The sequence below is a fragment of the Salmo salar genome, chromosome ssa12 (assembly GCF_905237065.1).
Source record: "Salmo salar chromosome ssa12, Ssal_v3.1, whole genome shotgun sequence".
In the NCBI taxonomy this organism is placed as follows: Eukaryota; Metazoa; Chordata; class Actinopteri; order Salmoniformes; family Salmonidae; genus Salmo; species Salmo salar.
In genome coordinates, this window is record NC_059453.1 from 21,116,259 (window position 1) to 21,141,541 (window position 25,283).

General features: G+C 44.7%; 4 protein-coding genes across 5 annotated transcripts in view; 1 reads left to right on the plus strand and 3 right to left on the minus strand.

The window, feature by feature from the left end:
* Window positions 1-5,801, minus strand: part of LOC106592565 (voltage-dependent P/Q-type calcium channel subunit alpha-1A) — a 284,893-nt gene extending 279,092 nt beyond the window's left edge. The window contains exon 1 of the mRNA XM_045692074.1: window positions 5,228-5,801. The gene's annotated coding sequence lies outside the window, so the exon portion shown is untranslated. The remainder of the gene's footprint in view (window positions 1-5,227) is intronic.
* Window positions 5,802-10,322: 4,521 nt separating this feature from the next.
* Window positions 10,323-12,994, minus strand: LOC106564445 (PAT complex subunit Asterix). Its single transcript, XM_014130547.2, has 4 exons — window positions 12,798-12,994; window positions 12,450-12,555; window positions 12,030-12,127; window positions 10,323-10,794 (listed from the first exon to the last, which is right to left on the minus strand). The coding sequence occupies exons 1-4, from the start codon at window positions 12,845-12,847 to the stop codon at window positions 10,728-10,730; spliced, it is 321 nt and encodes a 106-aa protein (XP_013986022.1). The 5' UTR covers window positions 12,848-12,994; the 3' UTR covers window positions 10,323-10,727.
* Window positions 12,995-13,055: 61 nt separating this feature from the next.
* On the plus strand, window positions 13,056-17,228 carry morg1 (Mitogen-activated protein kinase organizer 1). 2 transcript variants are annotated; one of them, XM_014130546.2, is made up of 9 exons: window positions 13,056-13,238; window positions 13,379-13,494; window positions 13,679-13,799; window positions 15,319-15,424; window positions 15,670-15,718; window positions 15,868-15,994; window positions 16,088-16,155; window positions 16,261-16,484; window positions 16,761-17,228. In XM_014130546.2, the coding sequence occupies exons 2-9, from the start codon at window positions 13,392-13,394 to the stop codon at window positions 16,932-16,934; spliced, it is 972 nt and encodes a 323-aa protein (XP_013986021.1). In that variant the 5' UTR covers window positions 13,056-13,238; window positions 13,379-13,391; the 3' UTR covers window positions 16,935-17,228.
* Window positions 17,229-17,503: 275 nt separating this feature from the next.
* On the minus strand, window positions 17,504-18,730 carry LOC106564446 (persephin). The gene is made up of 2 exons (XM_045691008.1): window positions 18,591-18,730; window positions 17,504-18,267 (listed from the first exon to the last, which is right to left on the minus strand). Exons 1-2 carry the CDS (start codon window positions 18,667-18,669, stop codon window positions 17,792-17,794), a joined length of 555 nt encoding a protein of 184 aa, XP_045546964.1. The 5' UTR covers window positions 18,670-18,730; the 3' UTR covers window positions 17,504-17,791.
* Window positions 18,731-25,283: the final 6,553 nt, after the last annotated feature.

Sequence of the window (25,283 nt, forward strand, 5' to 3'; positions counted from 1 at the left end):
TTCTTCGGCTGTCCCCATATAACCCTTTTGGGTTCCATGTAGAACCCTCTGTGGAAAGGGTTATACCTGGAACCAAAAAGGGTTATACCTGGAACCAAAAAGGGTTCTACCTGGAACCAAAAAGGGTTCTACCTGGAACCAAAAAGGGTTATACCTGGAACCAAAAAGGGTTCTACCTGGAACCAAAAAGGGTTATACCTGGAACCAAAAAGGGTTATACCTGGAACCAAAAAGGGTTATACCTGGAACCAAAAAGGGTTCTACCTGGAACCAAAAAGGGTTATTCAAAGGGTTCTCCTATGGAGACAGCCAAATAAGCTTTTTAGGTTCTTGATATCTCCTTCTCGTTTAAATGTGTACTGGGATTGAGCCAGAGTTCTCTAAGGCTGGATGGAGTGATGATGGAGGGAGAGAGGGATGATGGAGTGATGATGGAGGGAGAGAGGGATGATGGAGTCAAGAGAAATGACCCCTAAGAGGTGTCCAGAGGCTAGTCTATATAAAAGGCACTTTAATGTGTGTGAGTGCAATCTCACACCTTCGAGGGGGAGAAACATAGACATACAAACACACACACCCACACACACACACACACACACACAACTGAACATGTACTATATGACACACTTGCGTCCACATACTACATACACACAATTTTAACATACAGTATGACACAGACACACACACAGAGATACAGAGACACACACAGAGATACAGAGACACACAAAGAGAGACAAATACACACACACAGACAAACACACACATAGACAAAACACACACACAGACACACATACACACACGGACACACACACACACATGGACAAACACACACACATGGACAAACGGACAAACACACACACAGACAAATACAAACACACACAGAGACAGAGACAAACACACACAGAGACAGAGACAAACACACACAGAGACATAAGACAAACACACACAGAGACAGAGACAAACACACACAGAGACAGAGACAAACACACACAGAGACAGAGACAAACACACAGAGACAGAGACAAACACACGAGACAGAGACAAACACAGAGACAGAGACAGAGACAAACACACACAGAGACAAGACACACACAGAGACAGAGACAAGACACACACAGAGACAGAGACAAACACAGAGACAGAGACAAACACAGAGACAGAGACACACACAGAGACAGAGACAAACACACACAGAGACAGAGACAAACACACAGAAACAGAGACAAACACACACAGAGACAGAGACAAACACAGAAACACACACACAGAGACAAACACACACACACACACACAAACATTTGGGCCTGAGTTGAATAGACAAAGGAACAACCAAGAGCTTGCTGTCTTGACAAAGTAAGAACTTACTTATTCTAGAATGACGCATGGGTTTTTACATAGCTGTCATACAATAGCTAATTGACACTCTCTCGCTTTAGACTGCGTGTCCTAATTATATGTGGCAGGGGAAAGCTGCGTATCATAATTAAATGTGGCAGGGGAAAGCTGCGTGTCATAATTATATGTGGCAGGGGAAAGCTGCGTGTCCTAATTACATGTGGCAGGGGAAAGCTGCGTATCATAATTATATGTGGCAGGGGAAAGCTGCGTGTCATAATTATATGTGGCAGGGGAAAGCTGCGTGTCATAATTATATGTGGCAGGGGAAAGCTGCGTATCATAATTATATGTGGCAGGGGAAAGCTGCGTGTCATAATTATATGTGGCAGGGGAAAGCTGCGTGTCATAATTACATGTGGCAGGGGAAAGCTGCGTGTCATAATTATATGTGGCAGGGGAAAGCTGCGTGTCATAATTATTGTGGCAGGGGAAAGCTGCGTGTCATAATTATATGTGGCAGGGGAAAGCTGCGTGTCATAATTATTGTGGCAGGGGAAAGCTGCGTGTCATAATTATATGTGGCAGGGGAAAGCTGCGTGTCATAATTATATGTGGCAGGGGAAAGCTGCGTATCATAATTATATGTGGCAGGGGAAAGCTGCGTATCATAATTACATGTGGCAGGGGAAAGCTGCGTGTCATAATTACATGTGGCAGGGGAAAGCTGCGTGTCATAATTATATGTGGCAGGGGAAAGCTGCGTGTCATAATTATGTGGCAGGGGAAAGCTGCGTGTCATAATTATGTGTGGCAGGGGAAAGCTGCGTGTCATAATTATGTGGCAGGGGAAAGCTGCGTGTCATAATTACATGTGGCAGGGGAAAGCTGCGTGTCATAATTATGTGGCAGGGGAAAGCTGCGTGTCATAATTATGTGGCAGGGGAAAGCTGCGTGTCATAATTACATGTGGCAGGGGAAAGCTGCGTGTCATAATTATATGTGGCAGGGGAAAGCTGCGTGTCCTAATTACATGTGGCAGGGGAAAGCTGCGTGTCATAATTATATGTGGCAGGGGAAAGCTGCGTGTCCTAATTACATGTGGCAGGGGAAAGCTGCGTGTCATAATTATATGTGGCAGGGGAAAGCTGCGTGTCATAATTACATGTGGCAGGGGAAAGCTGCGTGTCATAATTACATGTGGCAGGGGAAAGCTGCGTGTCATAATTATATGTGGCAGGGGAAAGCTGCGTGTCATAATTATATGTGGCAGGGGAAAGCTGCGTGTCATAATTATATGTGGCAGGGGAAAGCTGCGTGTCATAATTATATGTGGCAGGGGAAAGCTGCGTGTCATAATTATATGTGGCAGGGGAAAGCTGCGTGTCATAATTATGTGGCAGGGGAAAGCTGCGTGTCATAATTATATGTGGCAGGGGAAAGCTGCGTGTCATAATTATATGTGGCAGGGGAAAGCTGCGTGTCATAATTATATGTGGCAGGGGAAAGCTGCGTGTCACACTGTGCTTCATTTGGAAACTGGGAGGTGCCAGAACAAAACGTGAGCTAAGAGGGGGATGGAACTGGGGGGTCTGAGGTACTGGAATGTATGAAGAAGAAATCCCCTTTATAATAAAGCATTGCATTATCATCACCTGTACATACTGACATGGAGCAGTAGATTAGAGGCACAATGCACACACACGGGGAACATTTTTGTAGCCGAAAGGTCAGGGAAAATATGGCCTTTTAGAATCGCATTTCATGCAATTCTACATAATTTTTTAATACCTCACAAATGATAAGAATGACAGGCTACTTTGACAATGTCAAACTGAGATCAATAAAAAGGGCCTTGTCTTGAATCCATCAGTAGTCTAGGCCCAGGTGCGTGGAGACATATTGTACAATATGAGGAGGAAATTATAGTCCTGAAAAAGCTTTCCAGTTTCACTGACTCACCCAATGATGTGCAGCTCACTCATCCGCAATGGCCGATGCACTCGTGCCAAAAGCTTCTCTCTCTCTCTCGCTTAACTTTGTTAAAGAATGGTGTTCGCTCAATAGGTCTATTCGTTAGTTGATAACTTGGTAACCTACAGACAGATTAGTCTTCACTTTTCAGCAGGGTCCATTTGCTTTCCAACCTGTGTTTTCCCACGATTGTTTTAGAAATACTGTGAAAGGCCTGAGATTTGCTGCGTGTTCCTGACTGTAGGCATGGCTTGTGATTGGACTACATCCACTCCACCAGCTGAATGATCAGCCTACTCCTGGTGTACTACTCACAGTGATTTCATTTACTTCTGAACACATCCTACAACTTTGGCAAATATATTTCAAATCATCAGGGGTGATACGGCACCTCCAGAACCCTCCTATGATTCAATAAGATAAATAAATGATGAAGTGCAACGCTGGAGAGATGAGAGTTGCAGGCTCCTAAAAGGGTTCTTCAGCTGTCCCCATAGGAGAACCCTTTGAAATACTATTTTTGCTTTCAGGTAGAAACCTTATGAGTTCCATGTAGAACCCTTTCAATGCTGGGTTGCTTTCAACAGAGGGTTCTACATGGAACCCAAATAAGTTCTACCTGGAACCAAAAAGGTTTCTCCTGTGGGGACAGCCGAAGAACCCTTTTGGAACCCCTTTTTCTAAGAGTGTATCTGAGCAGAGAGAGGTCATAGAAGGTGATTGTCATTCTAGTTCTGTGACAAATACAGGCGCTCTTCTCCCTCTCACCACAGTAAGGGCCACGCGTTGGTCTATATAGGCTACAATGTTGCGCAAACCACAGACCCAAACCCAAATCAATTCTTTGAATATCTGGCAAGTTTTCACATTACGTTGTTTAGGGCTCCAGCCAGGATAATTACAGAGGAGTCAACATGAATTCAACTTTGATTGCTTTTATTATCATGTTCACATTGTCACGAGATGTACCGGATCCTGGAAAATGGGTTCCTGAACCAAACAGTCCAAAACTGAGAGGTGCCGGATCCTGTTCTGCCAGGATGAGGTTCAAATTAAGCACTGGTCACACACACACACACACACACACACACACACACACACACACACACACACACACACACGAAGAGGACGGCCCAGTGGCTCTCCAATCTTGACCCTAGTGGTGGAAGAGGAATCTAGTGGGGATAAGAGCAGTAGACTGGCCTACATTGTTCTTCATGTCCTTTTCATATGCATAAAGGATACCAATCCTATCATTATTGTGTGGGTTGTAAAGGGTTGCAATCATTTAAATGGATGGTTGAGAGGACATGGTAGAAATATATATGCACTGTGTGTGATGCCGTTTCAGATAACTGCTGTTGCATTCATTCTCAAGCGGGTCTCTCTCTCTCCCCGCCTCCCTCTTCCCCTCTCTCCCCCTGTCTCTCTCTCTACCTCTCCGCTCCGTCTCTACCTCTCCTCTCTCTCTCACTGAATAGGTTAGCAGTCCACAGTACCTGAATTCACTCCATGCCATGGTCATTATACACTGTCAACACACCGAGGGGGCCTTGCCCTAAAACCAATCACAAGGGGTTCTGAATCGATGTGTAGCTTTGTCTTCTTTTACCTCAATATCCTAAACAGAAGGATGTTGGTTTGGCCTATTGATGTCGAAGTATTTTGTTCCAACCTATCATCTGAAACTTGTAATAGTTTCCCCAGGCTATCGTCGTTTAAACACGCTCAGATATATCATGGGCTATTGTCTTCTAGCCAAATCACAAATACCACAATGAATACTTGTGTGGTCGAATCCATCAAAATGCTGTGTGACAGGCGATAGAATGGTGTCAAATTGACAATAGTGGACGGTTCGGGTCAATGTTGTGTCGTAGGATTACTGAAATTAACATTTGAATGTATGTCTTGTTACCTGACAGTTGGTGGTTATCGTCGAAGCAGAATGGAGAGTTTTGGAAGGGTCTTGACCCGACCTCGTCGCGTGGAGGAAGCAGCAGGAAGAGCGCACCTGTGGGATAATAAACGCGGCTCGTGGCGCGGGGTGCAGTAGTAACTAACCGTAGGACCTTGAGATGAACCGGAGGACGAGACGAGGAACAGCACCGTATCCACTACAGGGGAGGAAAACTCCATCTTCAAATTCCGTAACACATCCCGTAACGTGCCAGTCACTGACTCCAAGAGAAAACAACCGAGAAATTATAATCAAAATGTTGGTAAAAAAATAAATAATAATAAAAGGACGAGAATGTAATCAATGGGCACGCAGGCGGACCTCCGAAATGGCTTTTAAGGCATATTTGGTCAAATGATCTCCCGTTCCACTCTCTCTCTCTCTACTCTATGTCCTCCTCTCAGTCGCTTTCTGGTCCGTGCTTCAGTGTCAGACAATTGTTCGTTCCGTCACTCTCTCGTCTCGATCTCTGGCTGGAATCGTTAGCTTGAGAGAGCCTGCAGCGTGTGTGTGGTGTATGATGGAAAATGCGATGTGCGTTCCCTCCTCTCTTGTTCGAGAGAAATCAACGTACGTGCTCCGGCTACCTCTCGATGCGCGTACCCGCGCGAGTAGGAGAAACATTCACACAAGGAACAGGTTGCATAGTTCATATAGCTCAGTGATTGAGCCTGGGGAGCGCACATGAAGGATGGTGGGGATTGTGTGTGTGTGTACGTGTTTAACCCCACAGGAATAGTAAACGAACAAAAATGGACCAACTGGGGAGATCAAGGTCAAATGCTATTTCTAGGGGGTTTAGGGTTAAGGTTAGAATTAGTGTTAGAATTATTTTTAGGGTTAGGAGCTAGGGTTAGGTTTAGAGTTAGTTTTTTGGGTTAAGGTTAGTGTTAAGGTTAGGGTAAGGGTTAGGTTTAGGTTAGGGAAAATGTGATGTTGAATGGGACTGAATTGCGTCCCCCCCCAAAAGGTTAGTTATACAAGTGTGAGCGTGCGTGCGTACGGGCGTGCATGTGTGTGTGTGTGTGTGAGGAAGAGAGACATGAGAGATAAATAATAAAAATAGCAAGCCTGAAGAGAAAGAGAGCGATTTTTATGCGTTGACACATGGATTGTGTCTGTGTGCCATTCAGAGAGTGAATGGGCAAGACAGGGTATGGTAGTAGGTGCCAGGCGCACCGGTTTGAGTGTGTCAAGAACTGCAACAATGCTGGGTTTTTCACACTCAGAATGGTCCACCACCCAAAGGACATCCAGCCAACTTGACACAACTGTGGGAAGCATTGGAGCCAACATGGGCCAGCATCCTTGTGGAACGCTTTCGACACCTTGTAAAGTCCATGCCCTGACGAATTGAGGCTGTTCTGAGGGCAAAAGGGGGGAGGGGATTGCCTCTCTGAAGTGTTGTGATCTCTGTTGTTTTAATCACTCTATATGAACCACTCTATATGAATCACTCTATATGAACCACTCTATATGAACCACTCTATATGAATCACTATATGAACCACTCTATATGAACCACTCTATATGAATCACTCTATATGAACCACTCTATATGAATCACTCTATATGAATCACTCTATATGACTCATTCTATATGAATTACTCTATATGAACCACTCTATATGAACCACTCTACATGAACCACTCTACATGAACCACTCTACATGAACCACTGTATATGAACCACTCTATATGAATCACTCTATATGAATCACTCTATATGACAAGTGCAAGATAAGATAAATTGGATAAATAGAGGGGCAGAGGGAAAGAGTGTGTGTGTTTTATGTGAGTGTGGGTGTCGTTACATCTAGTGTGTGTGTGTGGCCCACCTAGCTAATTTCCAGAGTGGAGGTTACATCGCTGCCCTGCTGGCAGTGAGCGGAGCGGCAGAGTGGGTGTGTGTGTTGAGTGGGTGTGTGTGCTGAGTCAGGCTCTCACCGTCACCAGCCCTGTCACCAATCACTCACCCTGTGAGGGCCCTCTGACACACGGACACACACAGGCAAACTGACACACACACACAAACTTGCAAACGAATACACACGGACACACACAACCAGTTGTTTACGGGCCTATTTAGATGATGTACGTAAGTGGTCTGTGTCCCAGAATAGGATCCATTAGGAGGACCAAGAGAAAAGAGTGCCAGAATACAAATTTAAGACAAATATCACGATTCACCTTCATTCATTCTTCCTCTGTGGCCACGTCCCTAATGGCACCATATTCCCCTACGGACCCTGGTCAACAGTGGTGCACTGTGTAGGGAATAGGATGCTATTTGGGACAAACCCTGTGTCAGTCTGACTCATCAGTCTCTCTTTGGAGCAAAGCGAGAGATGAGGAGAGAAGGAGAGATAAAGGGAGTATTGTATGGTTTGATAAAAGAAGGTGAAGCAGAACGGTGGTATTGCATGTACCGGTTACTACACCTTAACCTTCAGTAGAACTCTTTAATGTATGAGAGAGAGAGAGAGAGAGGGAGAGAGAGTGAGAGTGGAGACAGAGGGAGAGAGAAAGAGCTGAGACTGAGAGCGACACAGCGATTAAGAGAAACAGCAGAAACAGCAAGAGGGAGACAGCAAGAGAGAGAATGAGAGAGACAGATAGGTGATAGAGGGAGAGAGATAGAAAGAAAGTGCAGAAACAGAGAAAGAGACAGAGGAGACAGAGGGAGAAAGAAAAGAGCTGAAACGGAGACAACGAGAGAGAATGAGAGAGCGAGAGAGAAAAAGAGAAAGTGCAGAAACAGCAAGAGAAAGAACAAGAGAAAGAGAGAGAGCAGACAGAGGGAGAGAGAGCAGAAACAGTGAGAGAATGAGAGGGAAAAGAGAGCAGAGAGAGAGTGAGGGAGAGAAAAGAGAGCAGAGAGAGAGTGAGGGAGAGAAAAGAGAGCAGAGAGAGATGAAGAGAGAGAAAAGAGAGCAGAGAGAGAGTGAGGGAGAGAAAAGAGAGCAGAGAGAGATGAAGAGAGAGAAAAGAGAGCAGAGAGAGAGTGAGGGAGAGAAAAGAGAGCAGAGAGAGAGTGAGGGAGAGAAAAGAGAGCAGAGAGAGATGGAGAGAGAGAAAAGAGAGCAGAGAGAGATGAAGAGAGAGAAAAGAGAGCAGAGAGAGAGTGAGGGAGAGAAAAGAGAGCAGAGAGAGAGTGAGGGAGAGAAAAGAGAGCAGAGAGAGATGAAGAGAGAGAAAAGAGAGCAGAGAGAGATGAAGAGAGAGAAAAGAGAGCAGAGAGAGTGAGGGAGAGAGAAAAGAGAGCAGAGAGAGATGGAGAGAGAGAAAAGAGAGCAGAGAGAGAGTGAGGGAGAGAAAAGAGAGCAGAGAGAGAGTGAGGGAGAGAGAAAAGAGAGCAGAGAGAGAGTGAGGGAGAGAGAAAAGAGAGCAGAGAGAGAGTGAGGGAGAGAGAAAAGAGAGCAGAGAGGGGAAGAGAGAGAAAAGAGTGGAGATAACGAAAGAGAGTTATGTGCTAGGAGTTTTGCATGTTTTAATCCATACTGTCTGAGAGCTGTACTGAAGTGAGCCAGTTCTTTCATCAAGGATTTATCCCCAATAGCATCCTATTCCTTACATAGTGCACTACTGGACTGGTCAAACGTGGTGCACTATATAGGGAATAGAATGCCATTTGGGATGAAACCAGACCATGAGATGCTCATTGCTTACTAATTTATAAAGCAACTCTGCTCTCTAGTGGTCAATGGTAAACAACAATCATTGAGATTAGGCAGATGAGGTAGGCCTACAGCAGTAGCACAAGTGGTAATTGGGAGCATATTCAGTGTGCGGGCCTTTCTGTTCTATTCAAGATTTTAATAACCCAAAAAATACACCAACCCCACTGATCAAAAGAGGCGATAACTGCAGATGCAACAAATTCAATATCCTCTCTCTTTCTTCTGTCAGGGCGGCAGGTAGCCTAGTGGTTAGAGCGTTGGGCCAATAACTTGAAGGTTGCTGGATCGAATCCCTGAGCTGACAAGGTAAAAATCTGTTGTTCTGAGCGAGGCAGTTAACCCTCTGTAAGCCGTGGATGTTGATTAAGGCAGCCCCCTACACCTCTTTAATTCAGAGGTGTTGGGTTAAATGGGGAAAGACAGAATTCAGTTGGACAACTGACTAGGTTCACACTTTTTATACAACAAACAACATTTGGAAAGTCAAAGAAAAAGTTAAGGTACCTTCCAAAAACAGTCCAATTTGTGTTTTGAAAGCCCACAAAGATACACATGGGAACAAGGGGGAAAAACAGCAATAAACTACCAAAGCGGAAAAACTCATTTACTCCCTTCCAAAAAGGTGCCAGTTGGCATTTCTATCCCCCCACCAAGTCAGTGCAAAATCAGGAGAAAAATTCAGTGGAATTTGTTGAAACCGGTTGTCTCTGGCACGTGTCCCGAACACAGAAGTGCCCACTCTGCTGGGGCTGATCTGCCTTAGGCTGGTCGGACGTGAGTTATAAGTCCACTAAATCAGCTTCAGATCCGGCTGACTCCCCAATCTGCCTTTCTCTCTGCTCTGTCATCAGCAGGCACACACACAGTCTGGAGGGAGAGAGCGTGTGGTGGAGAGCAGTGCCTAGAAAGTGATTAGACAGGGACAGACAGAGGGCTTGAGTGGGTTTATGTCCTGTGTGTGAGTGTGGTGGGGGGGCCTTCTAGGACTGAGGTAGCTATTCCCAGAGCTAAACTGCAGAGTGAGATTGTACACATTACTGACTGCCTAGAGAGGCACACAGTCACTTTCGTAACAGTTGCTCAATGTAAGCTCTTGCGTCAGATTTTAGAAGGAAGTGGTGTTTGGGCCTAATGATCCAAGACGTTATCAGAACATCCATATGTAACAGACCTGAATTGGTTAAACTCCTCAGCTTGGAATGCCAATCCAACTGGTACCTTTTCGGTGGCACAGCTGGCTAAAGGTGTTTCATGAGGGTGTTTGCGAGGCAGGGGGTCCCGGGTTCCGGTCTCAGTGTGAGCTGCAGCGGGATGAAGTGGTACGGTACAGCGAAGCACAGTGTCACCCATGTAACAGGACAAACAAAATACAGTGACTTTATAAAACCTTCAATCTTTATTTCCAACTAACAGAGCTCAGCTTACAGCGGGTGAATCAGACAATTCAATAGAAAACGTGCAATATCTCCAGGAAGAGAGAGATTTTGGAGAGTAAACAGGGAGTTATAACCAGGACAACCTGGTCATCTTGTTCTTGTCTCATGTCCACCATTGTGTTTCCTCTCAATACATCCATATTTTTCCCTTCTCTCTCTCTCTCTCTATCCATCCATCCATCCATCCATCCATCCATCCATCCATCCATCCATCCATCTCCTCTCTCCAGCCATCCATCTCTCTCTCGCCCAGATGGTCAGTGGGCGAGTCAGGAGTCCGTCTCCCACTCTCAGTCTGGAACCGCCCCTCTCCTGCAAGGCCCCCCCGCCATTGGTCCTTGGTTACCACGGTGGCGACATGGGCTGGGGGTTCTGGAGGTATGACATCACCACAGCTGAGATGGACAGCCTGATCGAAAGAAGAAGAGATTGAAGAAGAAAAAAAAAGGATGAGAAAAAAATTAATTTGCAATAAATATTGAAGAGATTGCTCAGCAGAACCATCTTTAATATAGCCTCGGTGCCTTCAGGTTCGGTGGTTACACTTTGTCCTTTTTTCACAGATCTAGGATCAGCTTACCATCCCTTAGATCTTAACCTTCACTATAAAAGAAAAACCAAACCGACCTTGGATCAGTATAATATATCAACTTCATATTTTTCCATTGTGATTAGGCCTATATCGCATTTGCTGCATATAACACTTCTACAACATTTTGCTGATCCACACAGTTTGTGTTACAAGCCAGGAGGGCAATGAGACAATCTTTAATAAAAAAACGAATCTAGGTGATGGACGGAAGCATCTACTACTGATGTCCTGACACTCTCTACTTTACCTGCAGAGGCACACACACTACTTTCCCTGGAAAAATGCCACACAGACACACACGCTCCCCCAAAGTGAGTGGTATTATCTGCTGTAGTAAATTGTTATGGGTAAATGCAACACCTGGAGGTCAACGTTAAAAGCTTTTGGACATTAAAGCTGAGCCCATCTCATGTCACAATGCCAGGTAGAGCCGAGCGTTGCCAAACTAACTTCCTGCGTCTTTAGTTTTATGGCCAGGAGTGCATTCATTAGTGCAATCCGTAGTAAAACATTTTGCAACGGAAAACATTTAGCAATGAAAAGTGTTTTTTATTGTACACATTTAGGATAGTCCCTTCCCCGCTTGGTTCCTAGGGAATACACCCCAGGCAGAAAAAGAGCTGCCAAACTAACTTCCTGCTGCGTCCTGGTATTATAGTTAATACATTAATTAATCAATTAATTAATTAATGTGCCTATGTTGGGGCGGCAAGGTAGCCTAGTGGTTAGAGCGTTGGACTAGTAACCGAAAGGTTGCAAGTTCGAAACCCCGAGCTGACAAGGTACAAATCTGTCGTTCTGCCCCTGAACAAGGCAGTTAACCCACTGTTCCTAGGCCGTGATTGAAAATAAGAATTTGTTCTTAACTGACTTGCCTAGTTAAATAAAGATACAATTAACAGTAAACCATTATGAGACAGATAATAGCAGACACTTTTTACTCACCCTCATAGTCGCATACAGACCCTGGGTATGTTGGAAATATGAGACTTGATAAGAGAGACAGAACACGTACACAGAGAGAGAGAGGCACACATATTTGTTCTACTCACATGAAGCTGCTCATCATCTGTTTAGTGTCTTCAGAGCTGCGTGAGTTAGCGAAGCTGATAAAGGAGCAGTACACTGCTATCCACGCACACCACTTTAACTGAAACACACAGCACAGAAGGTTAATGAACACAAAATGACATACATACTGTACTTTATAATGTGCTGTGTGTGTGTCAGCTTTTCTGCATGAGGCTTTAGAAGTGCTGTAGACAGACAGTGGGGCAACTTCTCCATGGGGAGGTTACACACACACACACACACACACACACACACACACACACACACACACACACACACACACACACACACACACACACACACACACACACACACACACACACACACGATGAATGGGGGAGGGGCAAGGTCATCTGTCTGTGTGTGTGTCAGTGTGGTAAAAACAGATGTCTCTGGGTCACCTTCAGCATCAGGCCACACATGCTGAAGATCATGCCGAGTAGGTTCATGTAGTCTGGAGTCGGATCTTCCAGGGTGGGGTTTGCTTCCGTGCTGGGGGGCTTGTATCTGTAACAACCAAGATATGAATGACCCTACCACAAATAACGCAACTAGCTACCTTACTTAGCTATACGTCAGTGTAACAACATCTAGTTAGTTCACAAAATGACAGGCGTTCTAGCTAGCGAGCTTGTTAGCTAGTCTATAATCGCGTTAGAATAGTGCTGATGACGTCTGATTTAGCTAAGTAGCTACCTCGTTAGCAATGTTAGCGAGCAAACCCAACGACATTTCTCAACTGTACTCACCGAATAATTTTGTTTACCCTTTGTGGGCCAGACATGTTGTTTGCGGACATAATGTCCTTCTTGTTGAGATATTTTTAAGGATTAATTTAGTGGCAAAACGGTGTGGAGTGGGACCCGTCAGCTAGCTCGGCGAAGGAAGGGGCGGGGCCTATCAGTTAGCCGTGCGATGGATGCGTTTCAAAATAAATGCTTTAAAGGACGCGAAGGACTCTGTCAATGCTGAGGGAGAATGTTCGGACTTTTATTTTGACACAAATGTTTTTACCCGGAACGAAATAATTATCACAGACAGGAAGTAAACTAAACATTCGCAAAAATATAATGTTGTGGAGCATAAACTGTAGGGGGGAAAAATTACTTGTTCGTTTGTTGTTAGCTAACAGAAATCAATATGAGTCAGTTAACGATTGCTCCCTCATCAAACTAAAGCGAACAAGCAAGGTATTTCAGGTAGATATCTATCCAAGTTCCATGATGCTATTTCCATAGCACTTGCTCTTTCCAATAACTAACGTTAACGTAGTTGATGCTCAAGCCAGGAGGAAAATAATGGCTATATGTTTCAATCTCTCTTTCTACAGGCAGAAGTGTGAAATGTCGTTTCCCCAGCCCAAACCTGAGGTCCCTCAGCTCCCCCAACACCTTCTCAGGACCATAGACTGCCAACAAGGGGCTGTAAGAGCTGTGCGATTCAATGGTGAGAGCTCGAACAAACACCCATACCGTCAGGTGCATTGACTTTTGGTCAACTTGGAGCTGCTTGTGTATGTCATGAGAGGCTGTATCTACATGTGTTTCGGGTGTTTTACATCCTCTCATTTTCTCTCGACCCAACTCTTTCTCCCTCCCTGTCTCTCTCCCCCTCACCCTCTCTTTTTCAGCTGATGGTAACTACCTGCTGTCTTGCGGCAGTGACAAGTCTCTGAAGTTGTGGAGTGTAAGTCGAGGGACACTACTGAAGACGTACAGTGGCCATGGATACGAGGTGCTAGATGCTGATGGGTCAGTATATGTATTATTACACAAACCTGTATCAGAAAGTAAGCTGGCCCTCTTTGAAGTCTTGTAGATCGATGCATTGCGCGCTTTTTGGTTATAAAGCCCTCATGTATAAACTTGTGCGGTCCGTTAGTTAATTGTTAACCTGCAGAGGTATGAGTTACCAGACCCGGTCTCAGGGATGGCTTACTCTGGAGATCCCGCTCATCTCCACTGAGTTAGGTACCGTTTTAAATCTGATTAGAGTTTTTTTGGTCTCCAGAACGGTCTAAAATGTGATGATTTGGTGTCTCTACAGCAGGGGTCTCCATCCTGTTCTGGCATGAGACCTGCAACTCTTCCCCGGGTCCTAGGTGTACAACAGATGTGTTTTATGTCAATATACCTCGTAAAATCATTTTTAAAACGACTCTCAATGTTACAATTATTCAAAGAGAAACATCGAAAATTGATGTTTTGAGTCCATGTCAGTGCTTAAATCACACCTGAAGAAAAAAAATCTATTCATTTAAATGTTTTAGTGTAGAGAGGAATGTGTCAGTTGAGCGATGTTTCTGCTGAGACTACTGCTGCAGCACGTCATGGCAGGGTTTGCAAAACAATCACCACCCAACTGATACAAATAATCATAATATAGTTCTGTCAGGTAAGCCTACTTTGCACTTAACATTTAATTGAGAACGTTTTTGGGGAAAGTCTTTCCGTCTACCCACAAGACGGTTATCATCATTGTTAACTTTCCTACAAACAGAGTGATAGACAAACGCGTGCACTAAACAGACAGCAATATTGCTGGAAATGAATTGGCAGATATTGTGCTAAGTTTGGATTTTGAAGCCAGTAGTGGCTAACCAGGGGTGGGATAATGTCACTGTGGCTTTGATTGGATAGTAGCCGGGAGCTTTATGTTTATGACCGTTTGTGATGGAACACGTTTAAAAAATGCACGCACTTTCAGAATTGATTGGTGAGCTACTCGCGGGTGGGCTGAGAGCTACTGGTAGATCTACCTGTTGGAGACCCTTGCTCTTGAGCAATACAGACAGCTGATTGAGGAACTCTTTATTGAGGAATGTGTTTGGTAAAGGCCAAATTTGGGTTAAATAAAGCTGATCCTAGATCTGATTGAGTGGGAAGCACTTAACTTCACTAAGCGTTCTCTTTCAGTGTGATAGCTAGCCTATATGCAGACGCCAATGCCTGTATGTTCCCCTATATGAAGTAGGAGATATGCATTAGAAATGGATACATACGGTATAGTTGATAGATAAGATGTAGCACATATTTTACTCATTCAGTATTCTTGTTTATGTTCCCCTATCCATCCATCTGCCCTATGTGTTCTTTACTCTGTGTCAGTCTTGCCTCTGCGGGTCATTCTCTATGTGATCAATCTACATGTTTGCTTGTGTAGTCTTCCCCTATCCATCTGCCTGCTTTGTCCTTCACTGTCTCCCTGCTGCCTCTGGGGGAATATGATCTGAGGTAATGGTGTGTGTCTTACCATCGATTCCTTCCCTAGTTCCTATGACAACAGCCAGCTATGTTCGTGCAGCTCGGACAAGACGGTGATCCTCTGGGACGTCGCCACGGGACAGGTCACCCGGAAACTCAGGGGTCACGCTGGTGTGAGAGAAAACAATACAACTATATTTTCCTGTGTCACAGAGAGAGAGATGGAGTTAGTTTTAGAGAAAGAGGGGAGGGGGAAAGAGGCAGGTAGGAGAGGTCAGGTGGGTCAGAACAAAATATAGAAAGAGATGTTTATGTTGAAGGAATAGAGACAGGAAAGAATACAACAACAAAACCTCTAACTAGAGCCATTTATTTACATGGATATGGCTCTGCCTCTGGCCTGTCTCTCTGTTTGCAGAAAGTCAACTGTGTCCAGTTCAATGAAGAAGCTACAGTCATTTTATCTGGTGAGTTTTGGCGTTCCTCCATCCCTCCTCAGCAAAGTGCATCTCAGTCACCTCTACAACCAGGTCTGTGGCTTCAGCATTGTCCTGCTCATCCACAACAGAACCCATGTCTTGCGTGCGTGCGTGCGTGCGTGCGTGTCGGTCTCTAGGCTCCATAGATGGTACAGTGCGTTGCTGGGACACCAGGTCCAGAAAATTTGACCCCATCCAGATTCTGGACGAGGCTCAAGATGGTGTCAGCAGTCTGAAGGTGTCTGAACACGAGCTGCTCACTGGGTCAGTACCAAGTCTGAACCTTTCTGTTCATTTCAGTTTCATTCTTATAGAAGAGTCCTCTAAGTATCTTTTCTATCTCATGTCTTTCTCCAGGTCAGTGGATGGGAGAGTGAGACGGTATGACCTGCGGATGGGCCAGCTGCATGTGGACTTCATCAACAGTCAGTATCTAGTCTTACCAACTAGTTGTTGTACTATCACTAACTTCTGTACCTAAACCACCCTGAATCGCATTGATTTGTTGTGTGTTTGTCTCTGTGTTCCAGGCCCCATCACGTGTGTGTGTTTCAGTGCGGACGCCCAGTGCACTCTGACCTCCAGCCTGGACTCCACCGTGCGTCTACTGGACAAGAGCACAGGGGAGATGCTGGGAGAGTATAAAGGACACAAGATGAAGGGCTACAAGCTGGACTGCTGTCTGTCCAGTAAGGATACTCACGTACTGAGCTGCTCTGAGGACGGACACGTGTACTGCTGGGACCTGGTAGAGGTACGAGGGATGGATGATTTGTTAAATGAATAGATAGCTCCACTACCTATTAAAATTAATTGATTTGATTTATTGATTTTGCTAACTGGATGCGTATTTGAAACAGAATAGCACAGCAGTATCTGTAAACGTTAACAGCTGCAGATTCAAGAACTTAGTATGTTCGCTATCAAGGATGAAAACATGAGTAGCACCCCTGTTTCTCGAGTCCCAGAATTGTGTGCCTATTGGTGTTAGATCCTTTCTATTTTTGAACATCTCTTGTTTCTCTCTCAGGGTTCTCTGACGCTGAAGCTGCCAGTCGGGAAGGCTGTCGTCCAATCGCTGTCTTTCCATCCCTCGGAGACCCGCCTCCTCACAGCCATGGAGGGGCGTGTCCAGGTGTGGGGGGCGGAGCCAGAGGAAATTGAGGAGGATGTGGTGGTTGTTCAACAGGAAAAAGCAGAGTAATCATTAGATGGACATAACAGAATGGACAAGAGTCATGATATCGTCAGAACTGATGAGTTCCCTACTGTAAATGAACTGTCTGTTCTTGACTCAGGGTCAGGGATCGGATTTTGGTTGAGGGAAATGGTTGTGTGGTTGAGAAGGGACGTGCTGTTGCTTCCATGGCTATTAAATAAATCAATGAAAGTACCGCTGATGTCCCAGTGTTATCAATATTGGGGTATTTTTTATATTCATTGTACATTTTTTGTAAATGATGAGTTTTGAATAAACCCTTCTTGTTTTCCAACTGAATCCTAGGCTCTAATATATATATATTTCTTAGTAGCCATGAGGAAAAAATGTAATATCACTCACCAACATTGGTCATAAAACATGTCGATATGGTTGTCTTTATTACGAGTTGTACATATGAACATGGCACATGGACAAAATAAATTAAGTAGCATCATACAGGAATCATCTCAAATAAATAAATAATTTATTTTACATAAATACCTTGTTGGTTTGCTGAGGACCTTTTTTCAAATTGTAACAATTTTACTCAACAATCAACCATAGTGTTAACCACTATTAATTTAATCTGCAGCAAAATAAGATCCATTCTCGTCATTGGTAAAAAAAAAAACTCTCCAAAGCAACTTTAAATAAATATAAATATACATACGCAAAATGAATGCATTTCTTTCTAGCAAATAATAGCTACATCCGTAATCGCTTTCCTCCTTGATCTCAATTTTTACAGCACAGCCTGAGCTTCTATGCCTCTCCCACTGCATTCTGAACAGCCAATGGCCACGGCCCAAAAGTGAATGTTCAGTCCCAGGCCCTCCCCCTTCATGTCCAGCTCCTCCTCATTAACCCACACAGTTACACCCTGCAGCCGACAGCTTCTCCACCTTGTGCCAGCGATGGGCATTATCCAAAAAGGCTAGATCTTCATGGTGGGTGGGCCTGCAGCATGGTCCCTTCTGCCACATCTCTCCACTCTGCTCGGGCAGCGCCCCCCTCAGGAGCAGGTTGGTCAGGGTCAGATCATGGTTGGAGCGGACACGGGGACAGTCTCCGCTGCAGTACTTGAAGAGGACGGTCTCGTCCGCGTCGTAGCCCAGACCCAGCTCTCGTACCTGGAGGAGGATGGAGTGGAGACGACACTGGGTTGAAGAGCGGCGGGACCGGATTGGGGCTGGGGATGGGACGGAACCTCTTTGGTCTTCTACTCCGAATCCGGAACCTTCTGTGTTCTTATTGTTGTCGTTCCCTTTGTTGGATTCTCCTCCTCCACCTCTCCTCTCCTCCTCTGATGGGGGGGATGATGCTTGCCCTCGCTGCTCTGAAAGATGGAGATAAAAAGAGAGGGTTATTAAAACACTCAACACACCAGCTTGGACCAGATATCATTACACTATAGACTGCAGTAGACTGATAGTCAGTGCTACCCTACAGAAAAACCTCAGAACAGAAATCACACAATATGCTGTCAAAATTCTGAAGTCCCAGTGTCACACATCATACTGATGTAAACCAATCTCAAAGTACACAACCATATCTAGATACATATAGCCCAGTACAAAACTGATGAAAATAGGAAGAAATTCTATCCTGTCCCATCTCTAATGTCAAAGGTCGTGAGTCGTGACCCCCATCCTTCCTTACCGAGTAGTGAGCGCAGCCAGTGTCCCTCTCCTCTCTGGACACAGAACAGCAGAACAACCAGCTTCAGTAGAGACCTCATATCTCCCCTCTTCTCTTTTGTTGATCCCTCTTCCCCTCTTAGTAAACGAGTGAACAGTGGATGAGTGTCCACGAGTGATGCTGAGATGCAACAGAGTCCCAACCTCCATTATATATCCCTCCGAAAAGAAGGGGGATGAGACAGGATGGGGGGGGGGGTGAAACGGAGGGGGGGTACACTAAACCGTTCCTCGCCAAGGCGCCAAGCCCGTAGACTCACTTGAGTTTTGACGGTTAGCGGTTTGATTGTTGGATGGGTGTTTGACCAAGAAATGTGTCATATTGGGATTATATTTAACAGGTATAAATTTAGTTCTGAGGGGCCCAGCCCAGGTGTTTTCCGATGGATGCAAAGGCTGCTTCATGGGAAAATATGAAATCTGGAGGCTAATAACTTAAAGCTGTTTTGAAGTTGAATGGCGGGCTAGGCTGGTCAGAGGTTGAGTTGGTTGGCATTGATGCTAGGCAGAACTACCACTTGAACAGATGAAGAGAGAGATAGAGAGAGGGGGGGGGGGTGTAATTGAAACAAAAGACCTGGGGAAAGGATATTGACTTGAGGACATAGAAAAATAGACAGTTAAGACAAAAGTCCCCCAGGTCAATGTTCAAATGAGACAGAAAGCGAAGAATGCGTTTCTGTCTCTTTCAGGCCAGCAAAGAGAGTTCAAATAAAAGAGGGAAGGGATGGTCGTAATTAAAAAAGAGAAGAAGAAAAAAACATGACAGGAGATATTTTAATGGACATTCCGAGACGGGCGACTGACATTCCCAGATCTTCAGTAACTTCTTCCATAAATTCAGGGATTTGGTTGGAAATGTGGGCTTGTCAGGTAACATTATCAGACCAAAACATTTCAAATACTTTAGCTGGGCTTGATTGAGATTGCCAATGGAATAGCCCCATAACCCTGTCCAACTGGCCCTCTAACACACACACGCACGCACGCACGCACGCACACACACACACACACACACACACACACACACACACACACACACACACACACACACACACACACACACACACACACACACACACACACACACACACACACACACACACACACACACCTACCCATAGAGCTCTCTCTCTCTCTGCTTGTGTGTGTCAGTCAGTATCTGTAACATGGAAAAACACTGGGCGCCCAAACAGTCTTTTCACAATCACAACCAAATAAGCCCATGGGCGGAAGAAAGCATGTAGTCTAGGCCTAATATGACACTGTATCAAGATGACATCAGCTATCATTCCTTCATTCCTTCTCTTTTGTGTGTGTGTGTGTGTTTGCACGTGTGTGTGTGTGGGTGTGTGTATGTGTGTGTCCACGAGGGATATTGAGATGCAGCTCACCTGCCAATACAGCTCTCTCTGCTTGTGTGTGTGTGTGTGTGTGTGTGTGTGTGTGTGTGTGTGTGTGTGTGTGTGTGTGTGTGTGTGTGTGTGTGTGTGTGTGTGTGTGTGTGTGTGTGTGTGTGTGTGTGCGTGCGTGCGTGCATGTCAGACTGCATTGATTCAGAGGGTTTATTCAGTGACCAATTCAGACAATAATCTTACAGACTGATAAGAGCTTTCATAATGTTTTGATGCTGCTGACCATCATGTGATGACTGTGACACAAACCACATCTAACTGGTGACTAACCTTCCGGGTGGGAAAGTGAAGCTCTTGTCTAAACTCTCAATGACGTCTTTAATCCCTCATGGACAGTATGACTGATCATTTCTCTCTAGGTAAACATCCTGATCATCAACAGTGACAGTATGACTGATCATTTCTCTCTAGGTAAACATCCTGATCATCAACAGTGACAGTATGACTGATCATGTCTCTCTAGGTAAACATCCTGATCATCAACAGTGACAGTATGACGGATCATTTCTCTCTAGGTAAACATCCTGATCATCAACAGTGACAGTATGACTGATCATTTCTCTCTAGGTAAACATCCTGATCATCAACAGTGACAGTATGACTGATCATGTCTCTCTAGGTAAACATCCTGATCATCAACAGTGACAGTATGACTGATCATGTCTCTCTAGGTAAACATCCTGATCATCAACAGTGACAGTATGACTGATCATGTCTCTCTAGGTAAACATCCTGATCATCAACAGTGACAGTATGACTGATCATTTCTCTCTAGGTAAACATCCTGATCATCAACAGTGACAGTATGACTGATCATTTCTCTCTAGGTAAACATCCTGATCATCAACAGTGACAGTATGACTGATCATTTCTCTCTAGGTAAACATCCTGATCATCAACAGTGACAGTATGACTGATCATTTCTCTCTAGGTAAACATCCTGATCATCAACAGTGACAGTATGACTGATCATGTCTCTCTAGGTAAACATCCTGATCATCAACAGTGACAGTATGACTGATCATTTCTCTCTAGGTAAACATCCTGATCATCAACAGTGACAGTATGACTGATCATTTCTCTCTAGGTAAACATCCTGATCATCAACAGTGACAGTATGACTGATCATGTCTCTCTAGGTAAACATCCTGATCATCAACAGTGACAGTATGACTGATCATTTCTCTCTAGGTAAACATCCTGATCATCAACAGTGACAGTATGACTGATCATTTCTCTCTAGGTAAACATCCTGATCATCAACAGTGACAGTATGACTGATCATGTCTCTCTAGGTAAACATCCTGATCATCAACAGTGACAGTATGACTGATCATGTCTCTCTAGGTAAACATCCTGATCATCAACAGTGACAGTATGACTGATCATTTCTCTCTAGGTAAACATCCTGATCATCAACAGTGACAGTATGACTGATCATTTCTCTCTAGGTAAACATCCTGATCATCAACAGTGACAGTATGACTGATCATTTCTCTCTAGGTAAACATCCTGATCATCAACAGTGACAGTATGACTGATCATTTCTCTCTAGGTAAACATCCTGATCATCAACAGTGACAGTATGACTGATCATGTCTCTCTAGGTAAACATCCTGATCATCAACAGTGACAGTATGACTGATCATTTCTCTCTAGGTAAACATCCTGATCATCAACAGTGACAGTATGACTGATCATGTCTCTCTAGGTAAACATCCTGATCATCAACAGTGACAGTATGACTGATCATTTCTCTCTAGGTAAACATCCTGATCATCAACAGTGACAGTATGACTGATCATTTCTCTCTAGGTAAACATCCTGATCATCAACAGTGACAGTATGACTGATCATTTCTCTCTAGGTAAACATCCTGATCATCAACAGTGACAGTATGACTGATCATTTCTCTCTAGGTAAACATCCTCATCATCAACAGTGACAGTATGACTGATCATTTCTCTCTAGGTAAACATCCTGATCATCAACAGTGACAGTATGACTGATCATGTCTCTCTAGGTAAACATCCTGATCATCAACAGTGACAGTATGACTGATCATGTCTCTCTAGGTAAACATCCTGATCATCAACAGTGACAGTATGACTGATCATTTCTCTCTAGGTAAACATCCTGATCATCAACAGTGACAGTATGACTGATCATTTCTCTCTAGGTAAACATCCTGATCATCAACAGTGACAGTATGACTGATCATTTCTCTCTAGGTAAACATCCTGATCATCAACAGTGACAAAACGACTGAGTAGATTCCACTCTCCACTACTTTTGCTCTTCACTTTTTCTCTCCTTCCATCATCAGCCATCACTTTACCTAACTTACCTGTCCCTGCATCTCTCAGCACCATTCATGTACTGTCTTCATGATGACATACTGTACATACTGAAGCAATACATGTGGTTTTCAGTAGCTCCAGGTCAGGCCTGATGCAGCTCTAAGCCCTCTCCTGCCTCTGAAGAGAGAGACAGACTGGTTTAAACATAGCTCCTGTAAAACCTACAAATTATACACCTTCTGTTTTTTTACATCAGTCTTCTCCGCTTCACGTCTCTCCATCCTCCTCTACCCGGAGAAGTTCTTTCTGTGATTTAAGGCGAGGTAAATACACGCTACGCAATTAGTAAGAACCCTAATGGTCACATTACCGAAAACTGACTTTAGGAAAACACCATGTAAGAAATTGAATGAATTGGGCTTCTAAGGTGTGATGGTAGGTCTATGTAGTGAAGCACTAGGCCAGGAGAGGGAGAATACCTCAGTAACAGCTAAGGTGTGATGGTAGGTCTATGTAGTGAAGCACTAGGCCAGGGGAGGGAGAATACCTCAGTAACAGCTAAGGTGTGATGGTAGGTATACTGTATGTAGTGTAGCACTAGGCCAGGAGAGGGAGAATACCTCAGTAACAGCTAAGGTGTGATGGTAGGTCTATGTAGTGAAGCACTAGGCCAGGGGAGGGAGAATACCTCAGTAACAACTAAGGTGTGATGGTGGGTATACTGTATGTAGTGAAGCACTAGGCCAGGAGAGGGAGAATACCTCAGTAACAACTAAGGTGTGATGGTGGGTATACTGTATGTAGTGAAGCACTAGGCCAGGGGAGGGAGAATACCTCAGTAACAACTAAGGTGTGATGGTGGGTATACTGTATGTAGTGAAGCACTAGGCCAGGAGAGGGAGAATACCTCAGTAACAACTAAGGTGTGATGGTGGGTATACTGTATGTAGTGAAGCACTAGGCCAGGGGAGGGAGAATACCTCAGTAACAACTAAGGTGTGATGGTGGGTATACTGTATGTAGTGAAGCACTAGGCCAGGGGAGGGAGAATACCTCAGTAACAGCTAAGGTGTGATGGTAGGTCTATGTAGTGAAGCACTAGGCCAGGGGAGGGAGAATACCTCAGTAACAACTAAGGTGTGATGGTGGGTATACTGTATGTAGTGAAGCACTAGGCCAGGGGAGGGAGAATACCTCAGTAACAGCTAAGGTGTGATGGTGGGTATACTGTATGTAGTGAAGCACTAGGCCAGGGGAGGGAGAATACCTCAGTAACAACTAAGGTGTGATGGTAGGTATACTGTATGTAGTGAAGCACTAGGCCAGGAGAGGGAGAATACCTCAGTAACAGCTAAGGTGTGATGGTAGGTCTATGTAGTGAAGCACTAGGCCAGGAGAGGGAGAATACCTCAGTAACAGCTAAGGTGTGATGGTGGGTCTATGTAGTGAAGCACTAGGCCAGGAGAGGGAGAATACCTCAGTAACAGCTAAGGTGTGATGGTGGGTATACTGTATGTAGTGAAGCACTAGGCCAGGGGAGGGAGAATACCTCAGTAACAACTAAGGTGTGATGGTAGGTATACTGTATGTAGTGAAGCACTAGGCCAGGAGAGGGAGAATACCTCAGTAACAGCTAAGGTGTGATGGTAGGTCTATGTAGTGAAGCACTAGGCCAGGAGAGGGAGAATACCTCAGTAACAGCTAAGGTGTGATGGTGGGTCTATGTAGTGAAGCACTAGGCCAGGAGAGGGAGAATACCTCAGTAACAGCTAAGGTGTGATGGTGGGTATACTGTATGTAGTGAAGCACTAGGCCAGGAGAGGGAGAATACCTCAGTAACAGCTAAGGTGTGATGGTAGGTCTACTGTATGTAGTGAAGCACTAGGCCAGGGGAGGGAGAATACCTCAGTAACAACTAAGGTGTGATGGTGGGTATACTGTATGTAGTGAAGCACTAGGCCAGGGGAGGGAGAATACCTCAGTAACAACTAAGGTGTGATGGTGGGTATACTGTATGTAGTGAAGCACTAGGCCAGGGGAGGGAGAATACCTCAGTAACAGCTAAGGTGTGATGGTGGGTATACTGTATGTAGTGTAGCACTAGGCCAGGGGAGGGAGAATACCTCAGTAACAACTAAGGTGTGATGGTGGGTATACTGTATGTAGTGAAGCACTAGGCCAGGAGAGGGAGAATACCTCAGTAACAACTAAGGTGTGATGGTGGGTATACTGTATGTAGTGAAGCACTAGGCCAGGGGAGGGAGAATACCTCAGTAACAACTAAGGTGTGATGGTGGGTATACTGTATGTAGTGAAGCACCAGAGCAGGAGAGGGAGAATACCTCAGTAACAGCTAAAGTGTAATGGTAGGTCTACTGTATGTAGTGAAGCACTAGGCCAGGAGAGGGAGAATACCTCAGTAACAACTAAAGTGTAATGGTAGGTCTACTGTATGTAGTGAAGCACTAGGCCAGGAGAGGGAGAATACCTCAGTAACAACTAAAGTGTAATGGTAGGTCTACTGTATGTAGTGAAGCACCAGAGCAGGAGAGGGAGAATACCTCAGTAACAACTAAAGTAAGGCAGAAAATCAGAAGTACGATCAGATATAATCTGATGTAGTTATGTTACTGTCTGGAATCAGTGACGACAGAATTAGGAAGACTTGAGAGGCTTTGGGATTGAACATGTTGACCGTGCAGGAATGTGTAGATGCCCACAGCTACTGAATGGTACATGGTATAGACAGTGACTTAGCCTACAACTCAGAGGGAAAAATGATGTGAGTAAGCATGGTTCTATACTGAGAAGGAGCACAGACATCACTCATAGACATTGTCGTCCGCTGGCTGGTGTCTTTTTGCCTTCTGGTATACAAACAAGCAGCCGAGACATTTGTCAATCAAACCGAGCTGACGCTATGGCCTTCCTGGGCTAAAA

Bases quoted from the DNA above. Each gene is read 5' to 3' on its own strand.
- morg1 (XM_014130546.2), top strand. From the start codon at position 13,392: ATGTCGTTTCCCCAGCCCAAACCTGAGGTCCCTCAGCTCCCCCAACAC. The intron at 13,800-15,318 runs GTCAGTATATGT...TTCCTTCCCTAG, and splicing joins GAGGTGCTAGATGCTGATGG to TTCCTATGACAACAGCCAGC. The intron at 15,719-15,867 runs GTGAGTTTTGGC...GTCGGTCTCTAG, and splicing joins AGCTACAGTCATTTTATCTG to GCTCCATAGATGGTACAGTG.
- LOC106564446 (XM_045691008.1), bottom strand. From the start codon at position 18,669: ATGAGGTCTCTACTGAAGCTGGTTGTTCTGCTGTTCTGTGTCCAGAGA. The intron at 18,268-18,590 runs GTAAGGAAGGAT...TCCATCTTTCAG, and splicing joins CTGGCTGCGCTCACTACTCG to AGCAGCGAGGGCAAGCATCA.
- LOC106564445 (XM_014130547.2), bottom strand. From the start codon at position 12,847: ATGTCCGCAAACAACATGTCTGGCCCACAAAGGGTAAACAAAATTATT. The intron at 12,556-12,797 runs GTGAGTACAGTT...TGGTTGTTACAG, and splicing joins AGGGTAAACAAAATTATTCG to ATACAAGCCCCCCAGCACGG. The intron at 10,795-12,029 runs GTGAGTAGAACA...TCTTTCGATCAG, and splicing joins CAGATGATGAGCAGCTTCAT to GCTGTCCATCTCAGCTGTGG.